This window comes from Scyliorhinus canicula, chromosome 4, assembly GCF_902713615.1.
Source record: "Scyliorhinus canicula chromosome 4, sScyCan1.1, whole genome shotgun sequence".
NCBI classification, from domain to species: Eukaryota; Metazoa; Chordata; class Chondrichthyes; order Carcharhiniformes; family Scyliorhinidae; genus Scyliorhinus; species Scyliorhinus canicula.
The window spans coordinates 120331107-120351057 of record NC_052149.1 but is presented as its reverse complement, the minus strand read 5'-3'; the positions used below and the strand labels follow the sequence as shown (position 1 = coordinate 120351057).

The 19951-nt window shown below is 44.6% G+C and overlaps 1 protein-coding gene across 2 annotated transcripts in view; it reads left to right on the top strand.

Annotated features, from left to right (window-relative positions):
* Positions 1 to 15300, top strand: part of LOC119964926 (neurogenic locus notch homolog protein 2-like) — a 183311-nt gene extending 168011 nt beyond the window's left edge. For both annotated transcript variants that reach the window (XM_038795110.1, XM_038795109.1), the window contains exons 31-34: positions 264 to 568; positions 1176 to 1323; positions 2526 to 2623; positions 9462 to 15300. In XM_038795110.1, coding sequence (XP_038651038.1) covers positions 264 to 568; positions 1176 to 1323; positions 2526 to 2623; positions 9462 to 10862 — 1952 coding nt within the window. In that variant the 3' untranslated portion in view covers positions 10863 to 15300. The remainder of the gene's footprint in view (positions 1 to 263; positions 569 to 1175; positions 1324 to 2525; positions 2624 to 9461) is intronic.
* The last annotated feature ends 4651 nt before the right edge of the window (positions 15301 to 19951 follow it).

Here is a 19951-nt window from a genome sequence, read left to right as displayed (position 1 = left end):
ATTTGAGAGAAATCTCTTTACCCAGAGAGTGGTTAGAACACGCTACCAGAAGGAGAGGCTGAGACAAATAGCATCAGTGCAACTAAGAGAAGCTAGATAAACGCAAGACATGGACCGGTTTATGCTGGTAAAACGGGGGAAGGATTGTGTGGAACATAAACAATAGCATAGACCAGTTGGACCGAGTAGCCTGGTTCTCTGCTGTAAATTCAATGTAATACTGTTATCCTCCTGGTTTACATTGGATGTTATTCTTGCCCTAGATGGTTTTACACCTCTTATGTTGGCATCACTACGAGGTGGTGGGCTGGACACTGGAATCGAGGAGGAGGAAGACACCGACGACTCGTCAGCCAATGTCATTACTGACCTCATCTATCAAGGTGCCAGCCTCCATTCCCAGACAGACCGCACAGGAGAGACATCTCTCCACCTGGCTGCACGATACGCCCGGGCTGATGCAGCCAAACGTCTCCTTGATGCAGGTGCCGATGCCAACGCCCAAGACAACATGGGTCGATCGCCTCTCCACGCAGCTGTGGCAGCTGATGCTCAGGGGGTGTTCCAGGTGGGTGTGCGCGGGGCGGGGAAGTGGAGGGCAATGAATAAAGTAAATGTAGTGAGACTAGCTGTCTCGTTCTAATATGCAGATTTGCCAAAAAGTAATTCCACCCACAATGGGCAAGCTTCACATCACGATGCCTCACGAGATTGCTTAGATCGTGTGAGGTGTAGCGATCCAGACAGCTACTGGGAGCAGTGTGCCCTGTCATTTACTAGCCACATTGCACCAAGGATTGCTGCTTTTTGGGGGCAGTGTGGCTGGTAGATCGAGCCCATTAGCTCAGTTTATCTGAGCTCAAATTCCAGCAGTGATTCCCCTAGCCAAGAGTCTCCAGCACCCCAGTGTCCTTATCCTAAAGAGTGTCTTGCTTTTTGGCCGTGGGCTATCCCACTCCTCCCAGTTTTCTTTCCCTGACATGATGATGTGCTGCGCAGAATGGTGGTTCCCAAGCTTCAGTTTAGGGTAATGAAATTAATTATGTTTGCCCCTTGCTGGCTGCATGATCCATGCAGGCAAGTGGCAGTAAGGAGATATGAGGGCTGGATCGAGGGATGACTGCATTGGGTGTTAAAATGGAGGTATGATAAATGGATCTTTTCTTCCGGTATAGATTCTGATCAGAAATCGGGCCACTGACCTGGATTGCCGAATGAACGATGGTACCACACCACTGATCCTGGCTGCCCGCCTTGCTGTTGAAGGGATGGTGGTTGAACTGATTAACTGCCATGCAGATGTTAACGCTGTGGATGATCATGGTAAGAATCGACATGGGATTTTAAGAAAATACTCAAAATTAAGTAAGGCCTTTCATGATCCCACAAACAGAAGTGAGATAAATGTCCAAATGATCTTTTATTTTGGTGGTGTCAGTTGAGGGATAAATGTTGGCCAGCACAACATTTATTTGTCAAAATAATGGCATGGAATCTTTCATGTCCATCTGAGTTGGCAGACAAAGCCTCAGTTTAACATCTCATTTGAAAGTGAAATGCTCCTCAGTTCTGCACTCGGAGTGTCAGCCAAGATTTTGTGCTCCAGTTACTGGAGTGAAACTTGAAACCACAACCTGTGACTCAAGCGAGATTGCTCCTCACTGAGACCTGGCTGACACCGCCTCATGTATGAGGCGGGACTTCCCTTCTTTAAAAATGCCACTGTTTGATTGTCACCACCCACCCTCTAAAAATATATTACCCACCTGGCAAGATGAGGGTGGAGGGGAGAAAGTTTTCAAAATTTCCTGCTAGCTAAACCCCTCACCCTCTGTACTTCAAATCAGCAAAAATATATTGGCAGGTGGGGCATGAGCATGTTGGTCACTGAAAATGTAGTACTTGTGAATCATAGAATTTACAGTGCAGAAGGAGGCCATTCGGCCCATCGAGTCTGCACCGGCCCTTACAAAGAGCACCCGACTGAAGCCTACGTACCTATAACCCAGTGACCCCCACTTAACATTTTTTGGACACTAAGGGCAATTTAGTGTGGCCAATCCACCTAACCCCACACATCTTTGGACTGTGGGAGGAAACCGGAGCACCCGGAGGAAACCCACGTAGACATGGGGAGAACGTGCAGACTCCGCACAGACAGTGACCCAGCCGGGAATCGAAGCTGGGACCCTGGAGCTGTGAAGCAACAGTGCTAACCACTATACTACCGTGCTGCCATAAATATGAAGATAATTTTGAAATGGGTGAGAGTGATGAAATTAGGACTGAACTTTTACTTGGGAGAAGGGCTAACTGGAGAGAAACTGGGCTCAACATGGAGGCGTCTTAATCTATCTATTATCTGCCTGTTGTACTAGTCTCTGCCTATGCAGGCGGTGTTGCACATGCGTTTAACTTGGGTTAACCATTAAGTTACTTTGGTTGGGGGGGTGTTGCATTGATATCTGACCCATACTCTGCAGTAATGCTCTCTTTAACACTCTGTGGTGATGTTCTCCCTTCAGGAAAATCAGCGCTTCATTGGGCAGCTGCCGTTAACAATGTAGATGCAACCCACGCCCTACTGAAGAATGGAGCCAACAAGGACATGCAGGACAACAAGGTACTGAAGTTGGAACATAGAACATACAGTGCAGAAGGAGGCCATTCGGCCCATCGAATCTGCACCGACCCACTTTAACCCTCAGTTCCACCCTATCGCCCTAACCGTTTCGGACACTTAAGGGCAATTTAGCGTGGCCAATCCACCTAACCTGCACGTCATTAGACTGGGAGGAAAGCGGAGCACCTGGAGGAAACCCACGCAGACACTGGGAGAACGTGCAGACTCTGCACAGACGGTGACCCAGCAGGGAATTGAACCTGGGACCTTGGTGCTGTGAAGCCACAGTGCTGAACCACTATACTACCGTGCTGCCCTCAGTGTCCTGATTTTAACCCCATCCCCAATAACAAATAGCGCATTCTGACCCAGGAGGTGCTAATCTCTCTCAATAAATGCCACTGACTCCCCTACCATCCACCTTTCCTTGACCTGGCTCTTGCCATTCAGCACACATGGCTGAGGGCCTAATTGGTATCCTTCCCATGTTGCTCGTCACCAAATCTTGAACTCCCCAATTAACACAACTGGTGTTGTGATGAGTCTGCGGACAGGTGATATAATTTCACTTTTTTCACTTCCCTCATCAAGGTTTGTTTATGACTCCATAGAGTGAACAAGATTTTGAATCTAGATTAGACAGGTGAGGGAGGGTAATGAAGGTCACAGCTCAGCTTTGTCATGCACTTTATAATGAGTAACTATGAATAATGATCAAGAATTTCTAGGGCAGATAGAATGAATAGAAAAATGTCTCAAGGACAATGTGTAAAGACATTAGGGAAATCACAGTAAATGTTGGGTGGACATCTGGCAGATGCATCAAGCGGAAACATGAGGAAGTTATGGAAAGTGTCCCAAGTCCTTGCAAGGTGGACAATATGCACAAAACTTGTTTGAGGACAACAGACAAGAAAAAAAGCCAACGACTAAGAAAAACGTGGATGAAGATTATGATGGATGAAGCAAGAACAGCAGTAAATAAGATGAAAAACAATTAAGCCAAAAGCCCCAATGAAACAGTCACCTCATAAATTAAAAAATTACAAGACTTTGGAATGGACAAACTGGCTCTCTTCTTTAATGAAGTCTACAACACAGGAGAAATTCTGGAGACTTAAGTAAATCAATATTTATTATGCTCCCTAAAAAGCCCAGAGCAATTCAATGTGAACCCCATCAGTCTGATGATTCACATTACTGAGATCTTTCTTCGAGTACTGACCTTCCTAGATTATTAGTCGGAGGCTACAGCTTTAAGAATGTAAACATTGGTGACACTTTTCTTGATGCTGACTCTGAACAGAAACTGCATAGGATTTTGGACAGTGACGTGAGTGAAAGTGAGAAAGGGCTGAGCATAAATTGTAAGAAAACAAAATGTCTAGTCATGTCCTAAAAGCAAATGACACGAGAATGGATGATCATAGAGAGAATACTGCTGCTGTCATGCACAAATGAACAGCTAGATGTCAAATTTTAAATTCTTCAGCCACTTGGCAGCCTCCTCAACGGCCTGGTATAGGGCGGTGAGGGCACCGCTAAGCACATGCCGGGGTACTTGTTTAGTCTTCGCTTCGCTGCAGTTGCTCAGGGGTGAGTCACTGTGTCCCCAATGGAAGAGATTGTTGAGGCAGAGTCCGGCTCCAGTGCGAAACCTGTTCAATTTGGCCCATTCATCGTACAGGAGGTCAAGCCTGGGATTTCCAACGTGGGATCATCAACCAAGTGTTGATTCTGGGCTGTGTTATTGGTGATGTGCCACAGGTCCACAGCAGAACTACCTACCTTGGGCAGCTCGGTCCTGATTGGCCGCCTTGAGATGAGGCGGTTGCTGGGTGGGTGATGTCTTCTTCCAGTGAAGATCTAGATTTTTGTGCACTCTTTCGAGCAATCATGCTGTGCTAGCTACACAATGGATTTGTGGTGGCGCAATGTTGCAGAGCACAGACTGCCAATTTGTGTTTGTTGACCGGATTACTCCTGAGATGTTCGTCATGGCCTCATTCAACTACAGGTATATCAGTTTGCAGTGCACAGAGTTCTTCCAGACAAGAGCACAGTATTCAGCTACTGAGTAGTGGGGAGGTGGTGGCGTAGTGGCATTGTCACTCGACTCATAAACCAGAGACCCAGAGTAATGCTCTGGGGACCCAGGTTCAAATCCTGCCACTTTTATTGAATTCAATCAAATTTGGAATTAAAAGTCTAACGATGACCGTGAAATAATTGTCGATTGTCGTAAAAACCCATCTGGTTCACTAATGTCCTTTAGGGAAGGAAATCTGTCGTCCTTACCTGGCCTACATGTGACTCCAGACCCACAGCAATGTGGTTGACTCTTAATTACCTCCTCAAGGACAACTAGGGATGGGCAACAAATGCTAGCAAAATCAGCGGCACCCACGTCCCATGAACAGATTTTTAAATAAACAAAGAGGAGCTTCCTAAAGTTCTGTTATTGGTTCCTCAAGAGGTTGATGCTAGTTTGCTGATGAGATTGTGGCGAGTCTTCAGTTTAGCTGAGAATTTCTGCAGATGTGGTATGAAGGTGTTGGTTTGGACCTCACACTGACCAAGCTAGGTAGGTGCAGTGTGGTGTTTGATGAGGCTAAGTTCTTAAGTGAGGTTAAGTTCTTGGTAGCTTCTTGCATTGTCTTTTTTATATAAATCTAGAGTACCCAATTCATTTTTTCCAATTAAGGGGCAATTTAGTGGCCAATCCGCCTACCTGCACATCTTTGGGTTGTGGGGCGAAACCCACGCAAACACAGGGAGATTGTGCAAACTCCACACAGACAGTGACCCAGAGCCGGGATCGAACCTGGGACCTCGGCGCAGTGAGACAACAGGGCTAACCCACTGCGCCACTGTACTGCTCAAGGCTTCTTGCATTTGGCTGGCAGGTCATTTATGTTCAGGTTGTACAGGGTAGGGGCCAGTATTGATCCTTGAGTTAGGCCATTTCGCTGCCTCTTCCATATGCTGGGTTTGGGCCCCACATATATTCAAAATATTCTGTCATGAAGAGAAGCGATGGTATCAACAATCCAGGATTGTAGGATCCTCAAAACCTTGGCCAGTAGGCTTTTATGCCACACAGTGTCATATGCTGCAGTGAGATTGAGATAGATGACTCCAGTTTTCAGGCGCTTTTGAAGACCATTATCAATGTGAATTGTGAAGGCAAGTACCTGGTCTTCTGTGTTCAGTCCTTATGGAATCCAGCTTGGTCTATGAATAGTGTATCCTCCACGGTTAGTTTGATACAATGTCAAATTATCCTCTCGAGCAGCTTAAAACACACGGATAGAAGAGAAATTGGTCTATAATCGCAAGCTTCTTTAGGGTCCTTGCCAAATTTGGATATCGCAATGACCTTAGCTTTCTGCCAAACTTTTAGCAGTTCTCCTGGATTATTCTGTCAGGAATACAGAGAACCATTTTGTCGCCATGGGGCCAAGGTGTTTCAGGAATTCAGTGTAGATTTGGTCGTAGTCCTCAACTGTGCCAGGTTTCAGTTTGCTGATTAAACCTCATCTGTGTTTATGGCTTTGGCTGTTTGGCTTAGTCTCGAGTTATTTTCCCTGCTGGCGGATCTCCATTTCATAGCAACATTGTGCCTGTGGCTCACATTGGTGAGAGCTCTGCCACCTTTGACAAAATGGCTGGCCATTGCACTCGGCAGGACGCAGCTCCAGTTGGAAGTTGCAAGTTGCTGTCCAGCAGCTAGTTGCTTGATCAGTCACCAGCCTCTCTGGCTAGCGTGACTGCAGTCCAGGTTGCCAGTGAGCTCTCGCCAGTGAGTGCAGCAGGCACTGTCCAGTGTTTTGATGAGATGGTTAGCAGAATCTGGATCGCCAGATTGTTTGACAGGTTCTTGGCATTCTTGGAGAAGAATGAGCAGGTCACACAGGTAGACAGTTTTTCTTACCTAGGAATATGTTAACATTGGATGGAAAGTGCGACGAAGAAATGAGATTCAGGGTTGGAATGGCCAAAGAAATATTTCGAAAAATGTGAAAGATTATGGTCAACTCAAAATTAGCCATGAAAACAAAGTTGAGGATCCTGGAGTACAACATCACACCAACTTTGAGATGCAGAAGTGAGTGTCAGACGATCAATGAAGCAATGCAGAGAATAATTGAGACTACAGAGTTGTGGTTTTTGTGGCATTTAATGAAGATATGTTTGACATGTCACACTCCCAAAGTAGAGGGGCTAGTCAAATCTGAGAGCAAAAGAACTCTGTTGACCAAGATCGGATAGAGTTGTAATTTCGTGGCATACAGTAAGAAATCATGATCTACAAAGTGTGACGCTGATTGGAAAGATCGATTAAAAAGGAAATCAAGGTAGACAAAGAACGATCTTTCTAAGGATCCTCGCAAAATTGATAAATCATCGATGAAGATTATCCACAACTCCAGGACAAGATTAACATTGAGGTCCATGGTCCCAATGCCCTCTTTAGAGCATGGTGCCTGAAATGAATGAGAGAGAACAACTATTCCTCTGCTGAGGGAGTCCAGAACATGAGAGTATCGGCTTACATTAACATTACAACGAAGTTACTGTGAAAATCCCCTTGGAGCTCAGCCATGCATTGATAGTGTCAAAGGGTAGCGGAAATCTGGACCTCTTTCCCCATAACGTTGTTGTGGTCAATGGAAAATTTAAAAACTGGGGTTGTTGGTTTCCTGTTGGGTAAGGGTATTAAGGGTTACCAAACCGAGGCTTTTAGGTGGAGTTAAGGCATAAATTGACCATGATCTAATTGAACGGCAGAAACGATTCAAGGGAAAGAATGGTCTCCTCCTGTTGCTATATTCCTAGAGATGGGAAATTTGATTCTTCTCCAGACTAGAAGAACAATCTCAATTGTAATATCCCTCACTGTTGTCCCTTCATTTACACCACCTGATCCTTCATGGCTACAGGGAACCTTAGCTTGAAGTGCAGTTAAACATTACTTGAGACATCAGAGAAGTTCAGCTATCTCTTCTGATCCACACAGGAGACTCACTGACCAGATATATTCCTCTTCCTGAATCACATTGGTACTTGCCTCGTGTCCCTGGAAGAGGATTGAATTTTGCCCCAGTGATGCATGATAAATGTGGCGAGAACTAAATTTTGCCCAGTTTATTCTTAGGTGTAGGAATGTTTCCACGGCCTGAGTATTGAGCTTGCTTTTACGTGGGGTTCTTTCCTCTTAGTTACAGCTCAGCTGAACACACAGATCTGCAGACAAACATCAATTCCGGTTAAAACGGCTTTATTATTCCAAGCTTGTCCATGTCCATGGGAGAGAGATCTGGATAAATGCTAAAATCACTGTCTGACACTGGTTCAGGTGCAACAGTTATACAATTTTCCAAAAATTAATAGCCCATCCCAGTTGGACTTGATCCAATCCTTGGAGCTGTCAATTTTTATATTGACCAGTGGAATGTACTTTAAACAACATGATGACTTGTGATCAGCTCCTGATTTAACCCCATCCTGCCACCTGTTGTTTACTAGGATACTGTATCCATTATAAAGTTGTTTTTGTCCATTCCCATACTACCTTTTTGCAGCCAATTCCTGTCCACCTCATTGTTCATTGAAGGGCAGGATGCCAAAGTTGGTTCCTCTTTCCACCATGGACTGTCTCAGACAGGATATTTTGGGCACTGATGAGAACTGTTTACTTAGCTGACCGTGTTATTGCTGACCACACTACTGTATGTCCCTATTTGTCTGAAAAACATGGGCAAGTTAGCTAGCTTAAGTTCCATCATGCATTGTGGCCACTGCTTGTAGCAAGAGTTTCAATGCTTAATACTGCTATGTTCTAAAAATACATGTTTTTTTTTTTTTTTTTTCCCCATTCCCTCCCAGAATTCCCCATTCCCTCCCAGAATTCCTCATTCCCTCACGGAATGCCCATTCCCTCTCAGATTTCCACATTCCCTCTCAGAATTCCCATTCCCTCACAGAATTCCTATTCCCTCACATTATTCCCTTTCCCTCACAGAATCCCCATTCCCTCAGAATTCCCATTCCCTCTCACAATCCCCATGCCCTCTCAGAATTCCCCATTCCCTCTCAGATTCCCCCAATCCCTCTCAGAATTCCCCCAATCCCTCTCAGAATTCCCCATTCCCTCTCAGATCCCCCATTCACCCTCAGAATTCCCATTCCCCTTCAGAATTCCCCATTCCCCCTCAGAATTCCCCATTCCCTCTCAGGTTCCCCATTCCCACTCAGAATTCCCAGTCCCTCTCAGATTCCCCATTCCCTCTCAGATTCCCCATTCCCCCTCAGATTCCCCATTACCCCTCAGATTCCCCATTCCCTCTCAGAATTCCCATTCCTGGAGTTTGCACATTCTCCCCGTGTTTGAGTGGGTTTCGCCCCCACAACCCAAAGATGTGCAGGGTAGGTGGATTGGCCACGCTAAATTGCCCCTTAATTGGAAAAAATGAATTGGGTAATCTAAATTTTAAAAAAAGAATCCCCATTCCCCCTTCAGAATTACCATTCCCTCTCAGAATTCCCCATTCCCTCTCAGAATTACCATTCCCTTCAGAATTTCCCATTCCCCCTCAGAATTCCCCATTCCCCCTCAGAATCCCCCATTCCCGCTTTCTAAAAATACATGTTTAATGGTTAATAATGATTACTGGGTATACTTTCTATGATTAGTCTCAATCCTCAATAAAGTAACTTATGTAGAATTATTCTCGTGTTAACCTAGCTATCCAGTTTTAAGGGGTCTCATATCAGGACACTCCCTTCAGTGGGTCCCTGCTGTTGATCTATCTAACTCTCGGTTTTTGGTCCACAGGAGGAAACACCCTTGTTTCTTGCCGCCCGGGAAGGCAGTTTTGAAGCTGCCAAAATCCTACTGGACCACTTTTCTAACCGTGACATCACTGACCATATGGACCGACTCCCCCGGGACATCGCGCAGGAGCGGATGCACCATGACATCGTTCAACTGCTGGATGAGTACAACCTGGTCCGGAGCCCGCAGGGGCCAGGCGGACCCATGATGGGGCCCACTGTGTCTCCAGTGACTTGCCCAGGTGGCAACTCCTTTGTGAACCTTAAAATGACCCCCATGGGCAAGAAAGCAAGACGGCCGAGCACAAAGAGCCTCACTCCAGGCAATACTAAAGACTCCAAGGAAGCCAAAGCCAGGCGGCGAAAAAGATCCATTGGCAATGATAAAGCGTCTCTTGTGGAGAGCTCGCTGGCTCTTTCACCAGTCGATTCTCTGGAATCTCCACATACCTACTTGTCCACCACATCGCCGCCTCTACTGACGTCATCAGGGGTTTTACACCAATCTCCACCAGCATCTCTCCACCCATCCACCCCAGTGCAAAGCCAGCTGGCAATGTCCTTCTCAAACCTCAGTACAATGAAAAGTATGAACATGGACTCCAACACAATTCTGAGTCAGGTCCTCCCCTCCATGTCCCATCCTTCCATGGTTGGGCAAAGCACCAGCCTGGGGATGCCCTTGGGAAGGGTTGAGCATGTGAACATGCAGTCAGAGTGGATGAACCGAGTGGGAATCACCACCTCCCAATACAACCCAATGCTAGGCATCCTGCACCAAGTTGCTAGTTCCTACCCTAATATGCATCAACAGAATGCAGTGCTTCAGGCTAACATGCCTCCAGTGCACATGGCCATGCTCAGGGAGCAGTTACCACAGATACTGACCTACCAACCCATGAACAGTGGTGCATCGCAGTCGGTGATAACGCAGCAGCAGAACTCTCAAAGAGCGCAGCAACAAGGGCAGCCTTACTGTGGTTCAATGACACCAGTGCCCGTCGGCAACATGCACCAGATGCCTGAGATCGTCCAGTTGCCAAATGGCCAACTGAACAATTCCATGTTGTCCACAACCCAAGAGGGTCAGGGGTCACAGACCACTCTGCCGCCTTACCATAAGCTGCAAAACTCCATGCAGCTCGATAAGTACCCCACCCCACCGTCTCAGCACAGCTATGTTTCGGCGACAGACAACACCCCGAACCACAATGTTCATCTCCAGAGTGAGCACCCGTACCTCACACCCTCCCCCGAGTCTCCCGATCAATGGTCCAGCTCCTCTCCGCATTCCACGTCAGATTGGTCGGACATCACGCCTAGTCCTGCTCCAATCGGTCAGCGGCCACAGGTTTCACACATTCCAGAGCAGCAGAGGAACAACATGCAGGTCTTTGCCTGAGCACTTGTGATGAAAGACTCTTTTCCTGACTGTGAAATGAAGGAAGAAGAATTCCTTTTATTTCTGGTCTGGAGATTTCCCTTTCACTTGGTTGTGTAGCAAGGAGAGGAACTATTCCTGTGAAGTCCTCAACAAGTCTTAACAAAGATCAACTCTCTCAGACTCTAGGGACTTGAAGATGCGACTTCAGTGTGTTTTGAAGAAGGTTTTATTTATTTTAATCACTGATGTCACTGCCCATTTCCATGTCTGTGTGACATTTTTTTAAACTCCTTTTTTAGTGGCATATGCTCTGAACTTAAACAAGTTAACTTTTGTTTTAAACTTGCAATATCGCAACTGGTGTTATCCTGCGTTCTGCACGGTTCTCTCCTTGACACTGAGAACTGTTCCAAATGAGGACGCAAGCAGAGCTGAAATTAAGTTTGGGGTCATGTGGTGAATTGCGACCGGCCTTCTCATGTGGTTCTTGAGAAATCAAACTGTCTAACTTATTACCGAAAGAAAATGCAACCTTGACGGGGTTTGTTTTGTCTTTGGGTGGGGGGAGGGTGGAAGAACGGGATATGCTGAGGTTCACTGGTTCACACTTCCAGCTTAAATCCTCTATTGCCAGTTGCATTCACAAGCTGACCTCTAATTTTAAGTTGCCTTAATACTGCTTCCATGATACCATGATACTAACATTCCTAATGTAGTGCGTTCGTGTAAGTTTGTACTGAATGCCTCCTTTGTTAGCAGCACTGTGGCAGAGGTATATTGCAGGTGGAGTAGCTTCGAATTGTTCTGTTTTTGTACTGATTTTACTTTTAAATGTGTACGGCACCTATTTTTAATAATTCCTGCGTCCCTCGAGTCTCCTGAAGTATAGCATTTCCGCTGAATCATTTAGTTTGATTCATCGAAAGATTCTTGTTTTCTGCCTTATTTAAAGAAGTGGATTTATAACTTGATGTAATTGCTCAGTTTTGGCAGCAGGAAATGTTCTTAGTAATTAGTTTTTTTTAAAAACTAGAGATAGCCCTGCAAATCCCTCATTAGCGGGCCTGCTCTGTTCAGTAATTGATGAGAAGACAGTGTAATGACCTTGGTGCTCTCATTGAGAGCAAACCTCACCAGGATAAATCTTTGACAAAGCTACTTTGGCCTGTGTGGTGGGGGGGTGGAGAAGCTTGTTCCATTTCTGGACATCGCTGCTCTCAACCCTGTTGCTTGCAAAACTCTGATGACCTTTGGTACTTAGTGGAAGTGTCATCGCAGATCTAGACCAATCAATTTCGTACTAGCCAATGAGGTCTGTATGAAGAATGGATAATTGAAGGCAATTGTTTCCTTTAATGTGAACTTGATTCAGCTTGGGTTCACGTTTTATATATTCTCTATAAATATATATATCTCTCTCTCTCTCTATCAAAATGTTCGAAGGATAACCATTCGCTTGAATTCACCATATTGGAAGCTTAAGTGAAATGATAAATGAAGGAGTTTGATGGTGAGACTCATTCACTGCTACAATTAGGACAATCCACAGGTTCTGCACTCTGGAAAGAAATTGTTGACCCAAACCTTTGCAGGAACAACTTCATTTGCTTGGTTACCAACCCATAGATAGGATTTTTGTCCGTTGACTAAAATTAAGAGTGTTAAGGAATGAGTTGTGGATAGTGTGTCTCCGGTGGTTTAGGTGACGTCGCAGACCCCAGAAGGGTAGAAACCTAAAAGTGCTTTCCCACCACCTCTCCCTTGAGTGAAGTCTTGAGTGGGATTGGCTCAATTTGTGCATCCTTCGCCCTTCTTTACTGTCACTGGAGTCTTTACTTTTTGAACTTACACCTTGCCAATTTCCGGAGCTGAACTAATTTTTTTTATTTGTAATAATTCTAACCTTTCTCGAAAAGTTGTACTTTATACTAAGATGAAGAAACACAGTGTTAAATTGAAAACAAAATCCCAAGTTGAGAAGAAAATCTTGGGGTTGTAACATTTCACTGCACTTACGAAACACTAGAAAAATCTTCAATCTGTAAAATTTACAGGTATTTAGATTGTTATGCTAGTATTCCAGAGATTCGATGTAGAAATCAGTTTTCTAGATTTGTTCTTCCACCGCAGAGGATATTTAGAGTCAGTGCTTTTTTTTGTTGCGCTTTTAGGTTCCAGCCATAACCTGGATATTAAAATTCCTTTCACTTTCTCTGCCCACATAATGTATATTATTGTGAATTTCTGAGAGAGGTAAAGTTATGGTTTTTATATTTTCTGTGAAATATTTGTGGAAGGAAGCATTGGAGAACCAAACATTTAAAAGGTACTTTGAATGGAAGCAGGGGATTTTGGACAGATCTGTTTCAGCCACTTGTTCTTGAATTACTTGTGATATTATCGCTGGTCTGAAGGGCATTACTCCATAAATAATCGAATGTTAGAGGTAGGCCTTCAACCACTGGGACTTGTGTACCAAACAAGTCTGCTCAAAATCAAGTATTGAAGGAATTTGTTGAGTAATATGTTCTAACGGAAGGTAATTTTCCAATTCCATTTAATATAATGGTTCAACCTGTTCCATTTTGTAATGGTATTGAGGGCACCTGCAAAATTTCTGCTTATTATAATGTTTTCTAAACAGATTTTAATATAACTGTGCAGAAATTAGCGTATGAGAGTGGAATTATAGCACTGGACATTTCCATTTTTAGCTTATTGGACTGAATTATGAATTCTTGTAAATTTAAGTTCCCTTTCCTCTTCCACACCCCCCCCCCCCCCCCCCCCCCCATAGCAATAATATAGAAATAGCAGTCCATTGACTATTTAGATTAACCTCAGCCAAAGCTTGTAAAGTTTCTGTGAATCATATGAGCAATGAGTAATCATAATGCCTTACCATGGAACCAAATTGGCCACCCTATTCAGGGCAACACTAGCTAAATATAGATTTCTCCTGAGATTATGTTTATGGACCATGTTAGGGCACTGCAGAATGAGTGCTGTTCTGTTACCATTTGAACTTCTTCACCCTATTGTTTTCTTGGCTGAATGACATTTTCCAGAAGTAAACCATCAAATCTGAAATCTGGCCCTTTTCGCTTTCCGTCCGTGTAAACATAACGAAGCCCAGATCTAGTCATAAACGCTGTTTGTAGCATCCTTTTTAATCCTGTGCATGTGAGATACCCACACTCTTCAGTCTGTGGGATGGTAGATGATATCACATCAAACCTACCTTGCACTTGTCTTTTAAGACTATAGTACAGCCCAAGAAATTTGTAATAAATACCTTCTAATAAGCTCCATTTAAGGACCAGTATCACTGTCAATCCCTCTGATAGTATTGTGGCCGTTATTTTTCTTTCCCCCCCCCCCCCCCCATCCCCAAAATAGAACGTTGCACTTTAAATCTATGGACCAAACACACACTGATCTCTTTCTTCTGAAAACCAATGAAGAACAAAGAATGACCCACATGTTTTTAAACCCTACATGCCTTGAAAAATAGGAATATCAATTGAATGTGTCCAGACAGTTACGGCTTTACAATACTCCATTCTCTCTCAATATTCCTTCAATATCCGAGGACCTGGGTTCGATCCCGGCCCCGGTCACTGCCCATGTGGAGTTTGCACATTCTAACCGTGGGTCTCACCCCCACAGCCCAAAGATGTGCAGGGTAGGTGGATTGGCGATGCTAAAATTAGCCCTTGAATTTTTTTCTTATTCCTTCAGTATTGGACCACAAAACTGTGATGACTTTGTGACGGTAATACAAAAATGCACAATCAAAACATTATTTTTCCTGACCAATTCCTTCATTTTTGTCTGGTTAATTTGCCTGTGAATCAAAGTGTATTAATTCACTTTGTGTCAAACCCATGCCCCACCTAACCTAATGGTGTGTTTGTTCACACTAGTATTGAAAAGTTCCACCATCAGTGCTACTATCCATCCCCCTTGATGGGTGCAGAATATAATGTAAAAAAACTCATGAGCTTCTTTTGATTCACTTCTACCGTCTTCCCATAACAAGCTAGAAATGGAGATGTCTGGGTGTTGAAGGAGAATGTTCTTCATATAGACAATCACGTCATAATAACTTGTGTGTGAAACACACAAACTCAACTACAGAAAAACTACAGAACCGATGGCTCATGTCTCATGGAGCCAATGATTTGATGTAAATAAGCTAACTTTGTATGACAAATTGTATCTTTGACAAACTTGTACCTTTTTTCTGTCTTTTAAATGTATATGTACTAAAAAAAATGCTTATTCATATTAGATGAGCTATTGAACGAGTAGATGGAATACTATTTTTTAATTTTTACACTTAAACTTTTCATGAGAAAAGTTGTTTCAAATGAATTGTTACAGAAAAATATTTTTGAAGATTGTGATTTATACATGAAGTATGAAATGTAACATAAGATGTTTAAAATAGATATTGGTGTCTTTGTTGTCCTTTTATGGTTGGGAAATTAAGTAGTCACCATTTGTTCAACACTTGCATATAAAAAATACACCAACATACAAATATGGGTGAGTGTGAAAGGAAGAACAATCCATAAGCACTGTCCCTTTAAGAATGTAGTGCTGAAGAGTGTATTAATTGAGTAGCTTCCTGGATCCTCTTCAGGCTCACATAGTGGGGCTTCAATCAGAGCAGCACTGAGGATGAAGCCATTTAGCCCCTGACACATGCATGACCATTGAGTTAGAACATGATCGATATATCTTCTCAGATGCAGTGCCCATAACGGAATGCAATGTCTCAAGACTGGGTCTGACCAAACCTTCCTGCCCTTTGTATTTCAGCTCCCTTGAAATAATAACATCCCATTAGCCTTGTACCAATGTATTGTTTTTTAATGAGTTGTGTGCTTGGACTGTCAAATCTCTGCTGGTCTGCAGTTCATAGTTTTTCACCAAATAGAAAGTAGTGTTATTTATCTTTCTTGGGACCAATTGGATGGCCTCACATTTGCCCACATTGAACTCCATTTGCCACTCGCCTGATCTGTTGATGTCCTTCTTGCTGTCCCTCCCAACTTGGGTATACAACTCTTTATTCCTGTGTCCAGGCCTTTAGTAAATGTGGTGAAAAGTGAAGGACCCAGAGCGGATTCCAGGGGAATACCACTCGGCACATCCTGCCAAGCAGAATATTTACTCTTTGTTTCCACTTTGTCTCAACTAATTGCCAACCTAAGTAAAAAGCTACCTCCGATTCTGTGGACTTCTCATTTTTGAGAGTGGTTTTCTTGTGAAAATGTATCAAATAACTTGCGAATGTCCACACAACACTCATAGACCACCCTTATTAACGTTATTAGTGACCTCTTCAAAAACCAGCTCAATTATTCAGACATAACTCACTCTTATAGCCCCCTCTGATCAACTCATTTGTCCAAATGGTCAGTCATTCTACCACCAATGACAAATTCTGGTAGTTTCCCCACAACTGATGTTGAATTGACAGGCCTTTCATTAAACAAAAACAGAAAATGCCAGAAATACTCAGCAGGTCTGGCAGCATCGATTTTGGTCCCACAGTCCAAAGATGTGCAGGTTAGGTGGATTGGGCATGATAAACTATCCTCAGTGTCCAAAAAGGTTAGGTGGGGTTACAGGGATGGGGTGGGGTGCTCTTTCCAAGTGCCGGTGTAGACTCGAAGGGCCAAATGGCCTCCTTCTGCACTGTAAATTCTATGAAACCAAAACCAGAAAATAAAAAGGAAACAAACAGGGGCAAAGACAACTATGTGGAATTGTTAAACTCAATGTTGAGTCCGAAAGGCTGTCAAGTGGTTGAAAGATGAGACGCTGTTCCTCGAGCTTACATTAAGCTTTGTGGATGACTTCGGGAGGCTGAGGATAAAGAGGTCAAGGTGGAAGCACTGTGAAGATTAAAATGACACATTTTAATTAACTGATAGTTCTTTCCCTCCCTTAAATAATGGAGAGATATAAGCAAATGTCCAATTTAATTGCCTAATTCCTAAGTCCTTGTTAACATGAACATCTCTATTGTTTACTGCCTATTATGTAAAAATATTTAGTATTAAACTGTTTTAAGTTGTCATTTAAAATTACTTAAAATCATTAACCAGAAGTATTTATGCCTTTATCGGTTTGCTTCACATTTGCCAGTGCAATTTGTTTTCATGATTCTCTATTTCCTTGCATTTTTCTCTTTTTGTACTTCCTCCATCCTCTGTCTGATATTTCTTTCCCTTTATATTTTAAGATTTTGGCAGGGAGGGAAGAGGATGAAATTCCATTGCTGTCCATTCCATCTGTATCAGGCTGTGTGTCTCATGCCCCGCGTGTCATTCTCCCCTGATTGGCAGCAATCAGATTTTGGCCAACCCAATCAGATTTTTTAGAATCAGAATTCTTTTTTTTTTAATGTATTTTATTACAAACTTAAATGGAAAGTTACAACGCATAAACAATTCGGGAAACGAGCTTCCCAACAAACAACTATACAGTTGGTACAAAATTTCCCTTTTTCACACCCCTCCCCAGCGATGAACAACTCCTCGATCATGGTTACGAACATCCCCCACCGGGCCTTAACCCTCTGCTGGACCCCTTAACTCGTATTTAATCTTTTCAGTTAGAAATTCTGATTCATAGGCCGGACACTTTGGCGACATTTGGGATATTGGAGAAGCCAGGGCTGGTGGACGTGAGGAAGGCCGATATTGTGGCCTTTGCTTCTCTGATTGCCGAGCGACATTTTATTGGAGTGGCGGTCAGCAACGCCACCGGGGGCAGTGGCCTGGCTGGGGGTCTTATAATACTTTCTTCGGCTGGAACAACCTGCGAATCAGGACACTTGGACGCAACTGTGCATAGGTTTTCTATTTGACTTAAGTCTGCTTCGTGAGTTGTAACAAAATGTGTCCACAGTGGCGGCCCTATCCTTCAACTGAAGCACAATCCGGTTTAGGTGCATATAAATGATTAGCTTGTCTGAACTGTGCGACAAATGGCCATCTAGCAGATGTTGCGTTTACCAATGAGACTGGGAACTCGTTTCACAGAGAGAAATCCCAGTTGTAGCTGTTAATCTGAGAGACTTGGAGCAGAAACTGTCCTTCCAGAATTGCAATGCTGTCAGCTCTGGATGTGGGACTCACTGGGCTGTGTTCTCTGGTTCAGAGACTAAGTGCTCCTACCAGCGGAGAATCTGATCATTTCCGTACTGCCGCTAGGAGCACTGGGGAAGCGCGATTCCATCCATGCAAATGGGAAAGCACGCTGCCCAAATGCATCCCACACATGTACAGATTTCCCAGGTCAGCAATTCGCTGGAGTAGAGAATCCTACTGCAAGTCTAATGAGCTGAAGCAGCTTTTAAGTGCTCCATTCACCCAAGACTCTCAGTCCCGCCAAGAAGATGTAGATATCCACAGGATGTTGGATGCCTTTGAGGAGGTGACGACACCCTCTTTCCCAGGGTGGGGTGGAAACGGGTGTCCTGGGTTGAGGTGGCTGATGCACTGAGTTCTGGTAGTCTCACCAAGATGAGAGGCATGTAACAAGAAGATGAATTACCTCCTTCTAGCTGCAGGTGCGAGTAACCACCTGTGTGACCCTGGCATAATTCCTGTCTTTGACCCCTGATATCTGCCCCCAAACCCTTACATGCCAGTAACACCACCTACCAGCATGTCCCTCAGAACTCGCCCTCCAGAAACCCCAACACATGCCCTGCCCTCTTTGTCTAAGTGACTTGCCGACATATGCCACCAGCTAGAAGCTCACCCCCCCCCCCCCCCCTCCCCTTTAAAACTGGCTTGCTGACATTTCATTATGTCATTTGTGTCCCCGATGATAAAGTGGCCATAATTGGAAGGAAGGGAGCATCGGAAGAGGGGCGGGGGATGAGTCCATACCCCTTTTGAAATAAGGGCCATGGAACTCGGGGGAGACCAGGGAGTGAGCAGTGGCTGACATGGAGTTTGGCATGCGCTGAAGAAGTGAGCCCAGAGCAACCTTATCTAGATGTCCTATCTCGAGTGAGGCTTCCATCTCGCACAGTCCTTCCCAAGGGCTGATCCCTCAGCTTCCAATAACCCAAGAAAGTGGGCTTCTCCACCCACATAAACCCCAAAATTATCCCGTTAACCTTCCTGAAAAAGGACTTGGGAGCAAAGATAGTTATGTTCTGCAACACGAGCAAGAACCTGGGCAACGCCGTCAGTATCACTATCTGCCCACGCCCTGCTTGCAAAACTCTATGCTTGGCAACTCTTCCCCCCCCCCCCCTCGTTCAACGTGCCATAGCCAACGGTTCTATCACCAAGGCGAAAAGCAACGGGGAGTGCGGGTGCCCCTGTCTCATTCCACGATATAGGGCAGCAGGGTGGCTCAGTGGTTAGCACTGCTGACTCACGGTGCCGAGGTCCCAGGTTCAGTCCCTGCGCTGGATCACTGTCCGTGTGGAGTTGACACATTCTCCTCGTGTTTGTGTGGGTTTCGCCCCCACAACGCAAAGATGTGCAGGGTAGGTGGATTGGCCACGCTAAATTGCCACTTAATTGGAAGAAATGAATTGGGTACTCTAAATGTATATATTTTTTAAATCCACGTACCCCAAACGCACCCAGTTCGTCGCGATATTTGCCACCACCGCCCCGTACAACAAGCGAACCCAATCCATAAACCCCTGACCAAACCCGAAACCCCAGCACCTCCAACAAATATGCCCACTCCACCCATGAAAAGCCATCCCGCCATAACATAAATGTCAGTCCGGGAATACACCCAGTGCACTTGGGAGCAGTATGAAAACTCCTTTGCCCTCAGCCTCTCAAACCCCCATGGGTCTGCCCCTCCATGCACTCCATGAACCTGCTCAACTCTCTCGACACCATCGACTTGGGACTCGACCGGTCCAAACTCGGATCCTCCCCAACACCCGCCTCATAAAATCCACGTTGTCCCAATTCAGGCATAAACATTCACCCAGACCACCGGCATCCCCTCCAGCTCCCCACTGACCATCACATATCTACCCCGGTTTGGCCACAATGCTCCGTAGCTGAAAAGCCACTCTCCATTAACCAGCACCTCTGCCCCCCTCA